At 38.3% G+C, this 21,052-nt stretch overlaps 1 protein-coding gene across 1 annotated transcript in view; it reads left to right on the top strand.

Annotated features, from left to right (window-relative positions):
* LOC107566194 (phosphatidylinositol 3,4,5-trisphosphate-dependent Rac exchanger 2 protein-like) overlaps positions 1-21,052 on the top strand; it is a 116,026-nt gene that overhangs the window by 44,806 nt on the left and 50,168 nt on the right. Inside the window, exons 18-23 of the mRNA XM_016251566.1 lie at positions 2,601-2,737; positions 4,660-4,777; positions 6,067-6,251; positions 9,912-10,073; positions 13,743-13,962; positions 14,103-14,310. Coding sequence (XP_016107052.1) covers positions 2,601-2,737; positions 4,660-4,777; positions 6,067-6,251; positions 9,912-10,073; positions 13,743-13,962; positions 14,103-14,310 — 1,030 coding nt within the window. The remainder of the gene's footprint in view (positions 1-2,600; positions 2,738-4,659; positions 4,778-6,066; positions 6,252-9,911; positions 10,074-13,742; positions 13,963-14,102; positions 14,311-21,052) is intronic.

The raw sequence follows: 21,052 nt of genomic DNA, 5'->3' as shown, positions 1-21,052 counted from the left end.
CCTAATGTGCTTGCTTGTTCTTAAAAATCGCTTTTGCCTGAATTTCGCTGGCTGTAGAAGTGAGAGAGCGTTTGCTCAGGAAAAAAAATAAGAAATGCAGTGTAAGGACTTCAGACCATAAAGTGTGATTAGAGAAACAGGAAAAAATTTCTGAGGCGTGCACTTTTAATAGAGACAAATATAATCAGTATAAGGCCTTGTTTAGGAGATTATGCAAGCAAACTATGAATATTTAGTCTCTGCAGTGAAACTTCAAATGTTGGCCTAGTCTTTAGACATCTTTTTTAGGATCCACACATCATTTACAGATAAAGAGGTCCTGATTTTACTGATGTTTCGCTTTTCTGAAAACTAACTGTTATTTTACAGTTTAGTATCACCTGCTGTAATACAGAAAGTGGCGCCCATGCCAAGTGGATCTGTCTGTGCTAGACGGATCCTAACATTAGGGTCAAACTGTTTATGTGTCATTCACTTTGCACACTGTCATTCAGACATGAACTATGAAAGAATTGTTACTACAGAGAAAATCAGGGCCATTTTTTATGCTTTACATCCAAGTAGCTATTTATGGGTCTGCTTGTAAAAATGCTTATGAGATTATGTGTCTAGGAGATTTGTGTTGATTTATGTTTCTCCCTTCCTCATTGTGTATGCACAAAAACATCTGTTCAGCTCAGAAAGCTCTGTTTCAATAGTGAACCACCTCACTGTCTACCAATTACATAGGCAGATACCTTCTAAGGCTGCACCCTAGCCAGCATACAATCTTAAAAGTTTTTTTTTTTTTTTTTTAGATTTGAGACACTCTACACTGGGAAACAGCTCTAAACTCCACACAAATAGCACTCCTCACAGGAGAATCAATTAAGTTTGCATGCTGTAACTTATTGTGTAAAACAGTACACAAATAACACTCTACAGAGGAGTTTGGCACCAAAATGTTGCTAAGCGAACAGAATAACACTGTTTAAGTCATCTTAAGAATATAGTACATAAACGACCCCCTGCAGAGGAGAATCATTTTGATGTTATCATGTCCCTTATTAAAAAGTAGTATACTTCAAGTTTATTTTAGTAAGTATACTTAAGTAAAGTTCAAGTATATTTTCAAGTATACTTTATGTAGTAAGTATACAAATATCAGTGTACTAGTAGTATACTTGTAAGTGTACTATTTCAATACTCCTTGGGACACTTTGAAGTATAGTCTCAGTAAACTACTAGTTTAGTAGTTTTATACTGCAAGTATACTCATAAGTTTTTTTTAAGTGAACTTTACATCATACTTTAAGTATACTACTATGTCCCTATTTAGGTATTAATTTGTATATATTTTGTTATATAAATATCTGAACATACAAAACATCAAAAGAACAGGGTATCTGCTTTAAACAAAAACATTTTATTCTAGCTTCATGCATTCTTTTTTTAAACACTTGAATGTGGATAAGTTTCATAAATAAAAAATAAAGAAATAAACAAAATTTTGAACAAAAAGCTGAAAAAAAACTATGAATTGGATTCAGAATGATAATCAAAATGTAGATAAAGTCGATCAACACCCCAAAGCTTGACAGTCATTATTACCTCTTCTTTGTTCGACATTTTATTCCATAATGTTACACAGTTTTGATACCGTTTTATGTCTGATGATCATGTTAGATTACATGTGGAAGCATCTTTTGTTTCGGTTTCTTCTTCACTTGTGTTTTTTGGAAATTCTGTACAGAAGATGTGTACTAGCCCCCTACAGTATAACAATGAAAACACGGATTCTAGGAGCACAATTATAGCTAAAATATATTTAGACTTTTTCTAAGTATAAGTCAAGTATACTTAAATGTCATTTTAAGTATATTTCTGAGAAGTACATGAAGCCCATTTCTGAGAAGTACATAAAAAGTAGATTAAAGTATACTTTCCTATTTTTAGTTTAAAATAAGTATACTAATAGCACACTTGAATAAACTGCTAATGGCACAATACTCTCGTTAGCATTAATTACGAAAAGTAACCATGGTTTTACTACAAATAAAAACAAAAAAATATGGTTACTATACCCTGCTGAAAAAAATCAGCTAAAAAGCCTAAGCTGGTTGATTGGTCTTACCTGGTTTAAGCTGGAAGTAGCTGGTTTTAGCTGGTCTCCCAGCCTGACCAGCTAAAGAAGTGGTCAAAACCTCTCTAAAACCAGTCTGCTGACCTTTTTTTTTTCAGCGGGGTAGTTAAACCATGGTAACCACAAATTAACTATGGTTTTGCTACTATAACCATAGTTTAACCATGGTATTTGTATTAAAACTGTAGTTATACAAATGTTAATCAATATGCCAAAATACCATGGTTACAACACTTTTACTGTAACCATGGTTAATTTTCGTTAATAAGGGATAACAATTCATAGAACATAAAAATATTGAGTAAAATTGTACTTGTTTACAATACTGCACACTGAATTGTTTTTATCTAAACTTTTCAATACTGAATGCTTTTGAGTACTTAATTTTGTTTGCATCATTTTGCATTCTGCTATTATATGCAATACTATCTTAGAATTTGCCTAAATATATCTTATCTCTCTTCCTGTTTCCCAAAAGGCACCGTTGCGGCAGTCGCAGGCCTTCACCCGGGTCAATGCATCATTAAAGTGAATGGCATTAATGTGAGCAAAGAAAGCCACGCCAGTGTCATCGCCCACGTCACAGCCTGCAGGAAGTACCGGCGTCCCACACAGGTAAGACTGCGAGCATCTCTCAGCCCCTCCATGGAAATGCACTATTTCTGATCTTTCTAAGTAGTAAATTTGTATATATAAAACACTACAAAACACATAACAGAACACTTTGTTATCCGGTCCGAGTCATTACCCAGCAATAATAGCAGTTATGACTTCTTTTGCAGAACAGGGCAGGGAAGAATGCCAGGAAGCTGGCTGGGGGTGTGAGGGATATGGGTCAAGGAATGGGCCAGGCAGGCCTGTGTTGGAGTGTAATAAAGGACAGGCTTGGCACAGAATGAAGTAGGACGATGTGGTTGGCATGCTGGCTGGACTCTGGTTTCCATCAGACATGGAAAAAGAATGAGGGGGTGCCCACCCTCCTGCTGAGCAGGGATTTGCAGCCCACCATCCAGAGGAGGGAAATGTAGGGGAGATATTAACAGAAACAGAGCTGAGGTGGATGTACTTTAGTCTGTTAAGCATATAAAGGCCCTGATATACTCATAGCGAAGTTCTTTATCGTTCGGCACTTAGGGGTAAAAGGAAGTTTGAAATACCTAAGCAGCAGTATACTGCTAAGAAGAAACAGAATATGGACTATTTTATCGATGTCCTTACTACCTTTCTGGGCCTTGAACATGGTAGTTCTGTTGCTGTCTATGCAGGGTCAGAAAGCTCTCAGATTTCATCAAAAATATCTTAATTTGTGTTCTGAAGATGAACAAAGGTCTTACGGGTTTGGAACGACATGAGGGTGAGTAATTAATGACAGAATTTTCATTTTTGGGTGAACTATCCCTTTAAATGAAAGTTATCCATTTACTCTACATTTAACCTCATTAGCCGCGTTTCCACTGTCGGGCCAAAAGCGGGCGTGCTAGTGCGTGCCAGGGCCAGTTGCGTTTCCACTGTCACCTCCGGGGCTTGATTGTGCCTCGTCGGTGCTTCCTTGGGGTCAAAGGCCCGAACTATCCCTTTAAATGAAAGTTATCCATTTACTCTACATTTAACCTCATTAGCCGCGTTTCCACTGTCGGGCTTGATTGTGCCTCGTCGGTGCTTCCTTGGGGTCAAAGGCCCGGGTTTTTTGGCCAGACCTTGGCCCAAAGCGGGCCAGCTGGGGCCAGAGGAGTGGTTATGAACGAAGGCGGAGTTTCTCCGCATCTGGAGAGCGTTAGAGAATTTTCATTTTTGGGTGAACTATCCCTTTAAATGAAAGTTATCCATTTGCTCTACATTTAACCTCATTAGCCGCGTTTCCACTGTCGGGCCAAAAGCGGGCGTGCTAGTGCGTGCCAGGGCCAGTTGCGTTTCCACTGTCACCTCCGGGGCTTGATTGTGCCTCGTCGGTGCTTCCTTGGGGTCAAAGGCCCGGGTTTTTTGGCCAGACCTTGGCCCAAAGCGGGCCAGCTGGGGCCAGAGGAGTGGTTATGAACGAAGGCGGAGTTTCTCCGCATCTGGAGAGCGTTAGCGCCGCGGATCATTTCATAAAGTTAACAGCTATAACACCAGCATTAAAGGCTTTTAAAATTATTTTAGTTCAAAACTCACTTTCAGACAGCAGCGAGTGTTTGAAATAACTTGTTCCGATGTGGATTATGATCACTATACAATGATCGTTGTTTATGATCGTGGATTATGATCATTGTTCCTGAGAGGCATGTAAAGGGCGTGTTTTAGTGAAGCGCAGCGTAGCTTCTGGCCCAACGGTGGAAATGCAGCATGATTTTGGCCTCTGTGCTATTAGCCCCGCCCGGCCCGTTTAAAGCACTGGCTCGCTCTGGCCCGACAGTGGAAAAGCGTCTAGTGCTATCTACTAGAAAAAAATAAGGTTTTAGCTTTTTGATTTTAGTGTCTAATGGGAGTGTGTTATCAACTCGCAAACCATGTTTTGAAAGCAAGTCTGTGTTGTTGTGTTTTGTTGCTTCTTGTTGCAGCAAGACTCCATTAAATGGGTGTACAACAACAGTGAGAGTGCACAGGAAGACCACCAGAGAACCAATCAGAAGCCCGCCGCAGGGGAGAACGGAGATGTGTTTGAGTGTAAAGTTGAAGGTGCTGTTACACACACAAGTGCAAATACATATTGTACTGTATACACAAGTACACACTTTTTCAACCTCCCACTCTAGCCTTGATATTTATTCTTTTTCTTCTTCTTTGTCTTCTGAGACTAACTCTACAAGTCACACATCAGAATAGCCTCATGCAGGATTCACAGGACATGGGAACAACTCATGTCTCATGGTTGACATTGACAGCACTGATTTTTATATTTGCTTTTGTAAATGTAGTCAATATGTTGTGATAGCAAGTTCTTAATTTTTATTCCATTTTATTTTATTTATGTTATTTTAAATATGCATTTAATTTAATTTAATTTCACTCTACAAGTCTCACTTCAGTAGAATTCATAGGACATGGAAAGATTGTATATATCTAATTTACTTTGATTGAATTTAACAATTTAATTACACATTGACAATGAAATTATGAAAATGTGATGGAAAAACTGCAACAAAGTAAAGTTATTTTCTTTAATTTAAAATAAAAACTATTATCATGATAATATCATCAAATTTTTGAATTTTTTGACTTCATTATAGTTATTGAACTAAAAATTTTTTTTTTGCATTGCTGCATTTTCATCAGTAATTTCATTGACAAGATTAACACTTTTCTTCACCTTAACTGGCCTAATAAAATATAAATATAAATGGATATAATGCTTGTACAGTGATTGGTATTTTGTTAATACGCAGGAAGTAGACTGGTGGTCTCTAGATGAGCTTTAGCCATCAAAATATTGGCTTTGGATTATGTATGTGCTTATTTTGTCTCTTTTGATCTGCTCAAACTAGTCAGGACATGGAAAGATTGTATATATCTAATTTACTTTGATTGAATTTAACAATTTAATTACACATTGACAATGAAATTATGAAAATGTGATGGAAAAACTGCAACAAAGTAAAGTTATTTTCTTTAATTTAAAATAAAAACTATTATCATGATAATATCATCAAATTTTAGCATTTTTTGACTTCATTATAGTTATTGAACTAAAAAATTTTTTTTTGCATTGCTGCATTTTCATCAGTAATTTCATTGACAAGATTAACACTTTTCTTCACCTTAACTGGCCTAATAAAATATAAATATAAATGGATATAATGCTTGTACAGTGATTGGTATTTTGTTAATACGCAGGAAGTAGACTGGTGGTCTCTAGATGAGCTTTAGCCATCAAAATATTGGCTTTGGATTATGTATGTGCTTATTTTGTCTCTTTTGATCTGCTCAAACTAGTAACACTGACACAAACTTGTGTGTGTGTTCAACAGAAGTCATGGACAAGTTCAACACAATCGCCATAATAGATGGAAAAAAAGATCATGTCAGCCTGACGGTGGATAACGTGTATCTGGAGTACGGTGTCATGTATGAGTATGACAGCACGGCTGGGATGAAGTGTCACGTCTTGGAGAAAATGGTGGAACCAAAAGGCTTTTTCAGTCTCACGGCCAAGGTAGAATCACATGAGTCATCCCACACACACAAACCAGCCATCATCTCTGCTGTAAAGCACCAGTGAATTAATTCGTACAGAAGCAGAGGAGGCGACAGGGATTGTCTTGTACATTTGTAAGGGCCTCTTCACAGTTCACGCGTAACACACAACCACTGATAGAAGCTGACAGCAGAGTATATTAAACCAAGTGTGTGTGACAAATGAAAGTGGTCTTTACGACCCCCTGCTGTGGAATAAAATGATAAACACTTTAAATCACAGAGCTTGTCGCTGTGTGGAGACTAAGGAAGGGAAGAGACATAAATTACTTATGAAAGTATTTTTCCTGGGTTTTTTTTTTTTGCGTGAATTTTACTGACTCTGGAAATATTTTTATTTGACCCCTCCAAAAATATAGGGTACAACTATTAATGTTCATTAATGTTCAATACAAACATATATATATATATATTTTCTACAATTATACATTTTAGGCACAGTGAAAAGCAAAGTTTTTCTTAAGGTGTGCCTTCAGCCCTGTTGTACCCTCTCGTCGTACAGAAGCAGAGGAGGCGACAGGGATTGTCTTGTACATTTGTAAGGGCCTCTTCACAGTTCACGCGTAACACACAACCACTGATAGAAGCTGACAGCAGAGTATATTAAACCAAGTGTGTGTGACAAATGAAAGTGGTCTTTACGACCCCCTGCTGTGGAATAAAATGATAAACACTTTAAATCACAGAGCTTGTCGCTGTGTGGAGACTAAGGAAGGGAAGAGACATAAATTACTTATGAAAGTATTTTTCCTGGGTTTTTTTTTTTGCGTGAATTTTACTGACTCTGGAAATATTTTTATTTGACCCCTCCAAAAATATAGGGTACAACTATTAATGTTCATTAATGTTCAATACAAACATATATATATATATATTTTCTACAATTATACATTTTAGGCGCAGTGAAAAGCAAAGTTTTTCTTAAGGTGTGCCTTCAGCCCTGTTGTACCCTCTCGCTCTCTCTCTCGCTCTCTCTCTCTCTCTCTCTCTCTCTCTCTATATATATATATATAAATATGTGTATATGTTTTTTTTATCCATTTGGCAATCAAGTGTTGTCTTGCATATCACATGTTGTATTTTGTTCTCCAAGTTTTGCAAGTGTTGCAGGTTTTGTGCGCACACCTCTCCTTTTTTTTTTCCTTAGCAAGGGAGCGCGAGAGAAAGAGATGCGGTTATGTGAAGTGTGATATCTGTTATTAACTTTAGCTTGAATATGTTTAGCACTGCATTGCATCCTGTGGTGTGTGATCTTAGCTGCTTGAATAGCTGTTTATCATGCTTGTTTACAAATTAACGCCATTTTTTGTTTCCTAAAAATTGATTTCTGTGATTTACAATCTACGTTAATGAACCAACAGCTGTCAGGAAAGACTGTTCAGCGTTCTGTTGCCAAGCAGTGGGGGCATCGCAGCTTGAGAGTGACGTCTCAGAAACGCAAGCTAATGGCATTCTGATGTATTGACATGTTCTACATATTAAGACTCTCTTTTGTTTTAAATTCCCTTAACTGCCATCAATTTCTGCCTTATTACAAACATCTGCTTGGGTAGGTCTGCACTTCCTCTGAGAAAACTCTCTTCAGAGAAATGTTCATATTTCAGTGCTGTTAGGCAGATTACATGCAATTGTTATGGTCACAGTGTGCTCTTAAATTTCTCCTCTCCTCCACAGTCTCACAGGCAGAGGCGTCTCTCTCTCTTATGAGAAAATAATTCTACCACCGTGTGTGTTAAATCAATTTTTTATTGCCCTACTATTCTTGGTTGCATAGACAGCAGCAAAAGTGTATTTGCATGTAAAGGATAATTATATTATATATTCATTAAATACTTTTATTTATTTAATTAATTTTTGTATTTAATTAACATAGAGAAAAAAATGTTTTGGTAATTTTGTTAGTTTATATATATATATATATACACACACACACACGCACAATTTGTTTACTTATTTTTAAGTAAAAAGTTTTTTTTTATATAAAAAAAGCAATAATTATTTGAATAATATTTTACATCTTTTTTTTTTAATAATTTGATGTTAGTTTTAGTTTTAAACTTTTCATGAATTTTTGTTTTAAATTTAAATTCCATGAATTCAGTAAATTTGATGAATAATGTGATACAATATAACATGGAACTTTGACATCTTTTGAATTACACTCCTGATTGAGCAACATTACATAGCAACTGCAAATAAATAAATAAATAAAAACTATTGATCTTGTACTGAGGGCATGTGTTCCTACCGGTTACAAAAGCTTCTTATTGAGAATGATCATGGTTACTGCATGTCGTGTTGGAACGTGAATGGCCTTAACTGTGTAAAACACTCACAGGACATCTAGTCTTGTTTTAGTGTAAATTAATACTATTTTTACAGTCATACAACTATTAAAGGTTTAGTTCACCCAAAAAACTAAAATTAGCCCATGTTTTACTCACCCTCAAGGCATCCTAGGTGTATGACTTTCTTCTTTCAGACGAATCCAATCAGAGTTATATTAAAAATTATCTTTGCTCTTCCAAGCGTTAAAATGGGAGTAGGCAGGTGTTTTTTTTTTACAACAGTCCAAAATTAGTCAAATAAAGCGCATCCATCCATAATAAAACGTGCCTCACACAACTCCGGAGGGCGAATAAAGGCCTCCTGTAGCGAAGTGATGCGTTTTTGTAAGAAAAATATCAATATTTAAAATGCTATAAACACTTTTCTCTCACTTCCGCTAACTGTCACACGTGCAAGTCATTCCGGCGGATGACGTAGGACATATGCATCATGCACGCGCCTGTGAGATATGCTAGTCTCGCGAGTCACGAGTTTGTTTACAGGAGCAAAGGAAGCAAAGTTTCCCTACTTTAGCAAAAAAACTGTCTCCTTTTGGTTTATTGGACATTTTTCTTTACAAATCCTCGTTTTGTGCTTCTAATTCGTATTGTGCTTCTAATTCGTGACTGGCATTTTGTTTTGCTGTCTCTCCGCTGCGATTGCGCATTCGTCACTAATCACCGGTGCGTGTGCGACGCATACGTCCTACATCATCTGCCCGGAACGGCTTCCGCCTATGATAGTTAGTGGAAGTGAGAGAAAAGTGTTTATAACGTTGTAAACATGGATATTTTTTTTTACAAAAATGCATTGATTAGCTAAAGGAGGCCTTTATTCACCCCCCCGGAGCCATGTGAGGCACATTTTATTATGGATGGATGTGCTTTATTTGACTAATTTTGGACTGTTGAAAAAAACAACCGCTTACTGCCATTCTAACGCTTGGAAGAGCAAGGACAATTTTTTATATAACTCTGATCGGATTCGTCTGAAAGAAGAAAGTCATATACACCTAGGATGCATTGGGGGTGAGTAAAGCATGGGCTAATTTTCATTTTTGGGTGAACTAAACCTTTAAGGAAATAAGGGTTGGATAATAACCACAAAGGAACGACAACATTTCTGTGTATCTGTTTTAGAAAATGCATGCAGTGTTTCTAACTCACTTGACCTACGGTAGTTTTGCTCACTTTATCCGTATTACTGACAGAGGAACGGTGGAAAGAACATCTGGTATATGATCGAAAAACCCGAACTCATGCTCTGTGTCTTTCTTTGTGTGATTTGTCAGATTTTAGAAGCCTTGGCCAGGAACGATGAGCAGTTGGTGCAGACTTGCAGTCGACTGAGCTCCAGCATAGAGCTCATCCCTGAGGACCTGCAGACCAGATTCAGTGCAATGTGCGGCGAGAGACTGGAGCATATCAATCGAAGAATCACTAATTACAGGAAGGTCAGCAAGCATTGTATGAATCACTTCTTCTTACAGAATGAAAAACGGGTCTGGACTGGTCTAGCTGGACCAGCATATCCATGTTTTCACTAGGAAAAACTTTGAGTCATGGCATTTGTAAAGCACAACTGTGCTGTGCATTTTTAGCAAGTGAAAGTGTTAAGTGAAAATATTGTCATCATTCACTCTTTCTTTCTCTTTTCCATTCAGTGGAAGTGAATGTGGGCAAATGTTATCAAACACCTATCATTCCAAACAAAATCACCATAACATAATGAAAGTAAACAAATTCATATCTAAAATATAAAAGTCAACATTAATATTATTATTATTATTATTTGTATAAATTTTTTTTTTTTAGATATTTATTAATTGTATATTTTATTGATGCATTTTATTTATTAACATATTTTATTTATAAAATATACTTATTTGTATTAATTTTCTTATTATTTTATATTTGTATAATTTTTTTTTTAGATATTTATTAATTGTATATTTTATTGATTCATTTTATTTATTAACATATTTTATTTATATTTTACTTATTTGTATTAATTTTCTTATTATTTTATATTTGTATAATTTTTAATTTTTTTTAATAAAATTCTTTCTTTCTTTCTTTCTTTCTTTCTTTCTTTCTTTCTTTCTTTTTTTTTTTTTTTAGATATTTATTAATTGTATATTTTATTGATGCATTTTATTTATTAACATATTTTATTTATAAAATATACTTATTTGTATTAATTTTCTTATTATTTTATATTTGTATAATTTAATTTATACAAATATCTAATTAATTTTTTTTATAAAATTCTTTCTTTCTTTCTTTCTTTCTTTCTTTCTTTCTTTCTTTCTTTCTTTTTGTTTTATTGCTTTATACTGTAATATTTGTGAGGAATAGACCAAAACTAAAACCATCATTCACTGAAAATCCTTTCAGTGGATAACATTTATGCTGTGCATATTCAATTATGGAACATTGACACTTTCTTTCTTTCTTTCTTTCTTTCTTTCTTTCTTTCTTTCTTTTTGTTTTATTGCTTTATACTGTAATATTTGTGAGGAATAGACCAAAACTAAAACCATCATTCACTGAAAATCCTTTCAGTGGATAACATTTATGCTGTGCATATTCAATTATGGAACATTGACAGAATTTTTTTTTTTGGTTGAACTATTCATTGTAGTTTTTTTTTATTTTACTTTTCTACTTTTTGTAACTTTTTTACCTGTAGTTAAAAAAAATAGCATTTTAGCCTTTTTCCTCCTTATTAAGCTTGTTGACTAAATCTTGCTGGAAATGGTAGTTATAAAACACAATTTGAGACACCTGAACACCCACATCCAAAACTAAATGCCATATGTTGGTGTTTTTAGCAGGGTGGATCTTTTTCTGTGCTTTAAAAACTATTTTCAATGTCTTAATACATTTTTCTGGTTGGTGGCATTTAGATGGCTGCAGCTAAGAAAACTTTGCTTGACTTGTAGCACTTCAATTTAGGTTACCGAACAGGAAACCGTCCCACCCTGTCCTTTTTAACACCAACTGGCTTTGATTGATGAAATGTGCGAGTCCACCAGTACCAAGGGAAGCAGGCTTGTGCAAAATGTCATTTTTAATTTCTATCAGCTGCTCTTATTTGGAGCAAGAAAAGGAAAATACGTCCACAAGCATCTGACAGTTTCCCTTGTTTTTCCCTGTGATCTGATTCAACATCCCACTCAGCACTGGATTAATTAGCTGTTGCTTCACCGGCTATAAATAGCTCTGAACATCCCGTCTTGTTGCATAATTTCCCTTCTGCTGTGTTCTCAGTAGGGCCCCGTGAGAGGTCTGGCAGGGTCCGGACCTCGGACACTGAAGCTCCCCGTTTGTCAAAGCTAGCCAGGAATGTGGGAAGTCCGGTCTGAGGGGAGGCTACGTGTCCAGGGCAATGTAACCCGTCCAGTGTAGTCCGTGATCGCAGCCATTCATGATCACAACCATAGAATCATTATGTCACTGTTGGAAAAAGGCGAGGTTCAAATCCCTGCTCAAGGGGAGCATTGAGGTCTTGTCAGCCTGTTACTGATTAAATTACATGCTCCTGTGCCTGAAGCCATGACTTTGAATGCAAACTGTTTAAATCAGTTATAATTTCAGGTGCAATATGGATCTATTCAAGAACAGTCTTGCTTTGTAAATAAATGACCCCAATATGATTGATTTTCTACATGTTGAAAAAGGACACTCCTATCCTGGTCAAGCTGGTCTTCAGTTGGTCTATCTGTTCTTCTAGCATGAAAACATTTGTGTTCAGCTGATTTAGCTAATTAGCCAGCTGATCTCTTAGCCTGACTAGCTGAAAAGAAAACAGTCCTCTAAACCAGTGGTCTTCAACCTTTTTTGCTCCAAGGCCCCCCATTGTTGAAGACACTATTTGAAGGCCCCCTAAGTAGGACTGGGAGATATGACCAAAATCTTACATCACGAAATGAGTCATTTTATTTCAAGGCAACTCTATATATCATGATATAATTATTTTTGCTTTAAATAAGGTCTTTATGATATCAAAAATGTTGATACCATAGAAATTTCATAATTCTTGACACCAGTGTCAACATCACAAAAAACTAACCTAAAAAAAGAAAAACTCACGCTCACTGAAAACAACTAAATAGTCAGCGATTAAATAATGATGAAACTAATCACAAGCAATAGGGCAAATAAATTAGAAATGCTACATGCGTTGTATAATCAAATGAAAAAAAGTAATCAAATGTATAAAAACACTGCATATTCTTCACTGTGTGCATTAAATATATATTTCTTCTTATTAAAGTTACAAAAGTAATTTAGTCAAGAGCAGAGAGTGATTTCCTCTCTTTTGTTGTTTGACAGACAGCAGGAATATTAGACTGCTGTCACTTTAAGAGCTGCCCAGATCCAAAATACTGTTACACATGTGTTTTCTTTCTCAGCTGTTTGCTTTCACTTAAGACCTAAATTACTGTGTTTATGAGGATACTTGCAAAGACTGGCATTTTGATACATACAAGTGTGTCTATTTTGTTCAAGTCCTATAAAGTGGCAAAAATAACTCAGTTTAATACTCCCGCTCTAAGTACCGTCTTCACGTGCGCGCACCTCTCAGACAGAGCACACATATAGCGAAATTAGTTCTCTTTCACTGCTGATAGTTGGGAACCACTGCTTTAAAACTATCAAAATACACCAGCCTGACCAATGAAAACCAGCCTAAGCTGCCAGCTAAGACCTTAAACCACCATAGACTGGTTTACTGTTAAACACACCAAGAACATCAACAGGTGATTGGAGATGTTGATGGATCGGTGTTTTTATAGTGTGTTTGGCATACACTGTACTGAGCTTTTGTATTGTCAAAACACTTGTGTTCACAGTTTAATCTGAAAGTTAAAATGCACCAGAGCTTGATGGGAAAGTGCTGAATTTAGCATGGGCTTAGCATGTTAGCATACCAGACTCAATCCAAAGATCCTATGGCTAACTCTTAATGACGCCAGGTTGGTTGAAGCAACACAGTATTGTTGTTTTGGGTACAGTAGTACAGGTTTAGATGATTTACATAGGGAAAACCAATAAGCTCTTGTTCATATTCACACAAATATTTACTGTATTTTACACTAATGCCTCTCTGCTCTCAGTTTTCACGGGTTTTGAAGAACAGGGCCTGGCCCACGTTCAAGCAGGCAAAGACCAAGGTTTCCCCTCTACACAGCAGTGACTTCTGCCCCACCAACTGTCACATCAACGTAATTGAGGTGTCTTATCCCAAGACCACTACTTCCCTTGGAAGTGCCTTCGGAGTCCAGCTGGACAACAGGAAGAACACTCTGGAGAAAGGAGGCTGCAATTCAGAGCAGGGTGAGTGAAGATAGATTCCTAAATTTAATGTATGAGCAGAGACTGTTCATTATAGGAAGTAATGGCCAGTTTAAAGACACCTACAGTATGAAATAAATATTGAGTTTTAATAGTTTTTTTCTACTGGTTTGTGATTTCAGGCAAGCTGAACCCCATGGTTTACGTCCAGCATAGTATCACCAGCATGGCCGCCCCATCAGGACACAGTCTGAGCAAGGCAGAAGGTCACGGTCTGCGCTTCCTGCTCCGAGAGGATGACCTGCTCATCCTGGATGCCTACCACAAACTTCTGACCAAACTCACCACTGTCGTCAAAGAGATGGAGTGTTACGCCGCCCAGATTCATGAGTATGACATTTTTATTTGGTAATATCTTTGTTTGGTCATGTGACCGTTAAAAACATGAATATATAGCTTGCCTTTTCAGCCTAGTACAACATCTGTCTTAAAATTCAATACTTAAATTGGCAAAAAGTCAAGTTTTGAAGTGAATCAAAACTTTTTAAGGCAAACAGAGTTTAGAGTGCAGAGTTTAGAGTGACTGAACTCTATTACTGCCCTTTGCTTCCAGAGTACTCTGTAACTCACCACAAAGAGAGCTTGATCATTAGAAATGTATTATCTTCATTGTGGTTTATGTATTATTCTCTATATTCTTTTGTTGGTAGACTACCCTCTGAATTAACTGGTCTACCTGGTTATCATGCTTTTAAAGTCACAGAGAGGTTGGAAAGAAATCAGAAAAAAATAAATTATTATTTAGGTGTTAAGTGCAAAACATCCATGGCTAATATTAGTGATACAGTGAATATGTAAACATACCTCGATCAAAAGGTTAGAAGGAAAATAGAAAGAGCTTTAGAATCAGAATCAGAAAGAGCTTTATTGCCAAGTCTGTTACACACACAAGGAATTTGTCTTGATGACAGGAGCTTCCATTGCAGAAAGTACAGACATAGTGCAGACATACATATTCAGTAATGTGAGGTAATAAAAAGAAAGATGACACTAATAATAATGGGAGTAGACAATAAATTAATTAAATAATAACTATATGGTAATGAAAATATAAAGAAAATAGACAGAATTAAGAATGTTCAAAAGTGCTATTAAAGATAAAGATAAATAAAAAAGAAAATATATTTGGTTGACCATTGTAAAATCTTAATGTCAGACTCTGTTCCGTGTTTTGTGTTTTGTTCCCCACGTGTTCCATGATCCAGTTTTCCCTCATGTTTAATTATTGTTTCATTAGTTCCAGGTGTGTCTCGTCAGCCCATCCTCCAGTCATTTGTATTTAAAGTGTTTCCTGTTTTGAGTTCTCTGTCCGGTATTGTATATGTCAACCTCTCCTGCTACGTGTGTTTTCCTGGTTCTCTTGTGTACTCCTCGTCTCCTTGTTCCTCACTCCGCGCTCCCTCACAGTAGCGATTGTGACAGAATACCGGACCAAAACAGAACATAAAGTGAGCGGCGCTTCTTCTCCCCAAGTTTTTTTTTCAGTTTTTGAAAGTCTTTTGTTTCCCCCCCCCCGTGATTATGGAGATCGCTGCACGCTTCATAGCCATAGTCCATAAGGATCTCCCCTTCGTCGAGTATGCCTGGGAGTTCTGCTGGCTCGATGCGGCGACAGCTTTAGATGACGCCACCATCAACTCTCTGTTCTGGCACGGGGTCAGTTACCATCGCCCCATGGACCTCCCAGACACCATGGGACTAAGCTGGAGGGAAGGGATCCGCCGGGGTGTCTGGAGAGTGTCCGGCCCCGAGCCAGAACCAGCCCGCCGGCCACGCCATTCTCTAGCACGCCGGCCGCTGCTGTGTCAAGTCCGCCGACCACAAATTTCACCCCGAACCTAACTAGGAATCTAAGGAAAAGGCGGTTGGTTCTAGTCCCTAGGCTTGCTCCAGTGTCGGCTCCAGCCCCAGAGCTCGCTCCAGTGTAGGCTCCAGCCCCCGAGTCTAGCCCAGAGAGGGCTCCAGTCACCGTGTCTAGCCCAGAGAGGGCTCCACTCCCCGAGTGTAGCCCAGAGAGGGCTCCAGTCCCCGAGTTTAGCCCAGTGGGGGCTCCTGTCCCCGAGTTTAGCCCAGAGAGGGCTCCAGTCCCCGAGTTTAGCCCAGTGGGGGCTCCTGTCCCCGAGTTTAGCCCAGAGAGGGCCCCACTCCCCGAGTTTAGCCCAGAGAGGACTCCAGTCCCCGAGTTTAGCCCAAGGAGGGCTCCAGTCCCCATGTCCAGCCCAAGGAGGGCTCCAGTCCCCACGTCAAGCCCAGGGAGGGCCACAGTTCTTGAGTTAGGTCTACAGAGGGCCTCTAAAGACTATATTCTCCCCAAGGATTTTTTTTTGGGGGGGGTGTAGGGGTCCATCCGGGGAGGCCGGGCTGAGTGCTGTGGCCAGGCTCCCCGAGCTCCCTGTTCCGCCATGGCCTCCTGAGCTGTCTGCTCCGCCATTGCCTCCTGAACTGCCTGCTCTGCCATGGCCTCTTGAACTGTCTGCTCTGCCATGGCCTCCTGAACTGCCTGCTCTGCCATGGCTTCCTAGTCTGCCTGCTCCGCCATGGCACCCTAGACTGCCTGATCCGCCCTGGAGGTATTACATGTGTCCCAGTCCTGCACCAGCCTCCAGGGTGCCCACCCCAGTAATGGAGTAATGTTAGACTCTGTTCCGTGTTTTGTATTTTGCTCCCCACGTGTTCCATGACCCAGTTTTCCTTCATGTTTAATTATTGTTTTATTAGTTCCAGGTGCGTCATCCCATCCTCTAGTCATGTGTATTTAAAGTGTTTCCTGTTTTGAGTTCTCTGTCCGGTGTTGTATATGTCAACCTCTCCTGCTACGTGTGTTTTCCTGGTTCCCTTGTGTTGGATAATTAAAGTCTCCTTGTTGATGTACTCCTCGTCTCCTCGTTCCTTGCTCCGCGCTCCCTCACAGTAGCGACCGTGACACTTGGGTTGACGTTAGCTAATTATATTAAACACTTGAAGGTTAACTTATTTGCATTTTTACATCTCCCTTGACTCTAAATGATTTGAGACATTTATTCAGATGTTGGATTTGGAATCAAATGACGTCTGTAATCACGCAAATTGTTTCTAGATCTGACAGTTCTTATAACTGCTAGAGTCTCTATGGGATGTTACTGTCCCAGCAACCGTGTAATCTCTGTACATTTCACATGACCTAACATCTGAAATTTGCATTATGTCTCTAATTACCTTTTTTCTCCAGCAACTAAACGTGTGTGTGTGTGAGAGACACTTTAGTAAAAAGAGAGTGGGTTCTTCCTGTCTGAGCCGAGCTGTTGATGGTTTAATTTTCTGGAAGCACATTAACACCTTGAAGGAAATGGGACACTCTGAGGCCCCTATCCCAAAATGGAAATCTGCAAAAATAAAATAAATAAATAAATAAATGCCACAAGAGCACTGAACTCAAGCAGTACACTGTAAATGTCACTCTCCCTGAGCAATTTGCAAAGTGGCACAAGCGACTAACAAGACTACATTTCGCTGTCTTTCTTTCTCTTTCCCTCTGTTCTTTCCAATTCTATACATACCAACTATAGTTTAAATAAAAAAAACATCCATTGTCCCATCAGTCTTTGAAGTTTCATCATTACATGGACAACACATGCTCAGATCATCGGTGGACATGATGCAATTACAGCTAGTCTTGATCTGCGGTGGGGGTGGCACCTTTCACTGCTGCTGCCATATGCTTGTCAGTGCCGATTGCTGGCTGAATGTCTGTGAGTGTGCTTATTGGCAAGGCTGTCCTTGATCTGGTGGGGAGATAATGACCTTCCTCACAGCCCTGGGCAAGAGAGAGTGCTGTAATGGCTGCCTGGAGGTGGTTGTCAGACAGCCATCCCTATCATGCAGCAATAATGGGGCAAATAACAGCCGAGTAGCTCATCGGAGCCACTTCTGGAAGCCTCTGACTCCGCTGTGGATTAAGAATTGCATTGATCTCTACAGTTGTTGAGGTTGAAGAAAAGGCTAAGAAAATCAAGGTATGAGGGGATCTGAAGTGGGTGGTTCAGAAAAACTAGCCTGGTGTTTATTGTTGCTGTAAAGGGACACTTCAGCCAAAGATGAAAACTGTAATTTTTTTATCAACTTTTTGTCATTCCAAACCTGTATGACTATATTCCTACTATATGTGAAACAAAAAAATATATTTTGAAGCCTTATGAACTTCATATGTTCATAAAATGAAAGGTGCCAGCAATGTTGTTTTGGACCCCACTGACTTTCATTATATGGACAAAACAATTCAAACATTTTCAAAATATTTACTTTTGTGGCCCACAGAAGAAGTCATATAGGTTTAGAATAAAATGAGGGTGAGTAAAATAAAGATGACTTAAAATAATTTAAAATAAGACAAAACAGGCAAAACAACAGGAGCCAAGAATGCTGCACTGGTCTCTTCACGTAATCAACGGTGCTCTTTGGATATTTGGAGGTAAATACCAAACTGAGAAGATGAAATACTCCAAGGCACTCGTGTAGTAAAAATAAGACAAAACATGCACTGAAATAAGCTAAATCAAATAAAAATCAAGATAATTAATATTTTAATTCACCTCAACAACTGTTTGTTTTCTTTGAAGACCCAGGATTCCCGGGATTTATGAGGAAGTCAAATTTTAAATGTGATTTATGTACCTGGAAAGGTCATGAATTAATAAAATCTTCAAATGCCACATTTTCCTATTTACAAGCTCTAAAATATGTATTGTGAAAAATAGGAATAAAATAGAATATCCACATCCAGTAAATCAATCAATCAACTGTCATGTCAGTTATGTACTGTATATTCATTGGTTAAAAATAGTGGAGTGGAAACCCTACAGAAAATTATGATTCCTGAAATGTTATTAATTTTTACTTTTACATGTACTAGGATTTTCCATAGATTAAAGGGTTAGTTCACCCCAAAATTAAAATTCTGTAATTAATTACTCATCCTCATGAGGTTCCAAACCCATAAGACCTTCATTCATCATCTGAACACAAATAAATTTTTGATGAAATCTGAGAGCTCTCTGACACTCCATAGAGAGCAATGAAATGTTCCCAGGTCCAGAAACATAGTAAGGACATCGGTAAAACAGTCCATGTGACATCAGTGGCTCAACTTCAATTTTGCGAAGCTACGAGAATACTTTTTGTGCGCAAAGAAAAAAAAAATAATGACTTTATTCAACAATTCTTATTATATAATTGTTGAATAAATTGTTATTTTTGTTTTTTTTGCGCACAAAAAGTATTCTCGTAGCTTCGCAAAATTGAAGTTGAGCCACTGATGTCACATGGACTGTTTTACCGATGTCCTTACTACCTTTCTGGACCTGGGAACATTACAGTTGCGTTTCTGTCTATGGAGGGTCAGACAGCTCTCAGATTTAATCAAAAATATCTTAATTTTTGTTCCGATGGTGAACGAAGGTCTCACGGGTTTGGAACGACACGAGGTTGAGTAATTAATGACAGATTTTTCATTTTGGGGTGAAAAAAACCTTTTAAGTTTCCTAAAATCTATGTATCATATTTGTTTTCTTTAAAGAATAGTTAACCCAGAAATGATTTTTTTTTTCATCATTTACTCGCCCTCATGTCATTCTAAACCTGTATGAGTTTCTTTCTTATGTTGAACACAAAAGAAGATATTTTGAAGAATTTTAAAGAACCAAAAGTCCCCATTGACTTCCATAGTAGGGAAAGAAATAGATTACCAGCATTCTTCAAAATATCTTCTTTTATGTTCAACATAAGAAAGAAACTCATAGAAATTTGGGATGACATGAGGGTGAGGGTGAGGAAATTATGACATAATTTTAATTTTGGGGTGAACTATCCCTTTATTAACAGATGCTCCTAGCGCTATTTAACTAATCAGTTTTCCGAATGGGTTGCAAATGTGTTTATAAGTAGTGTTCACATAAGAAGCTCTTTTCTGGACAGCTTTACTTTGCTCAGAAGAATCAAAGAACGTTTTATCCATATAGATCATATACCATAAAACCCATATTAAATTCTGTTCCTTTGGCTTTGGCTTCTGTCCTACTAGTTAAATGCAGATGCTTCATATCTGTCTTCTCAGCTGTTTCAGATAGCGACCTCTTTTGTATTTGCAAGTGTGACTTGACCAGAAGTCACATTCTGATTATAGTTGAAAGTGCCGAGTCAGCTGCACGACAAGCTGAATGTAAAGAGCCTCACATGTCACATAAAATCACTCATGTATAAAGGACCGAGGCAGAGAGACCCATGGACCCAAACCAAGATCTCCCCTGCAGACTCTCATCAGTGTTCCCCTCCTCCACTTCTTCTCACTTTGATACCTAGTGCCCCTCGAGGCCCCATGCTGCGCACACTTCCTTATTAAGCTACAGCCAATAGTGGCACTGGGTGCTCTTTTCAATGGCAACAGAATGGTACTCTGTCGGCGACCTGTCTGCTTTGACAGGAGGGAACATTGTTAGAAAGTTGGAGAACTAGAGCAGCTGGAGAGGCCTTTAGGCGATCTCAGGAGCGATGCGTCGCTGGAAACTTTTCTCAGGTTCTCACTTGCAGAATTGGTTTGGGTTGGAAGGGATTTTGTTGAGGTTTTGTTTATTGTTAGAATGAGAATTAGAGATCCCTTTCAGTCGGTCACTCTCGATGTCACGTCGGATGACCGACGAATTGGGATCTCGCTTAGAGAGACCAATCTACTTCGAGTGTAAACTAAATGAGCCAATGCACATTGGCATGCAATTATTGCATCCAGCTGCTGCTGATCACAGCATGAGTATAAGTAGGCAGCAGATGCAGTGCATATTCAGCTTTTCGCTTGGGAGCCGAGCGATTCTATCGTTCTGCTCCTGACCAAGTATCTACAGTAGTACAAACTACAGTCAAGCACGCTCTTCGTGGGCTCTCGTGCTGGTGGACGGCACTTCAGCGGCAGTGGTTTTCCCGTGTCGAGTGGGTTGCACACAACAGGCTGTACTACGCCTGTGTGTGTTGCAGACAGCCATCTCCCCTGTGCGCTTCAGCACACTAAAAGAGCAATTTCCATCTAAAAGAGCTTCACGGGTGGAAC

The sequence above is a fragment of the Sinocyclocheilus grahami genome, unplaced genomic scaffold (assembly GCF_001515645.1).
Source record: "Sinocyclocheilus grahami isolate Dianchi unplaced genomic scaffold, SAMN03320097.WGS_v1.1 scaffold1055.1, whole genome shotgun sequence".
Classification (NCBI taxonomy): domain Eukaryota; kingdom Metazoa; phylum Chordata; class Actinopteri; order Cypriniformes; family Cyprinidae; genus Sinocyclocheilus; species Sinocyclocheilus grahami.
This window is presented reverse-complemented; position numbering and strand designations above follow the sequence as displayed.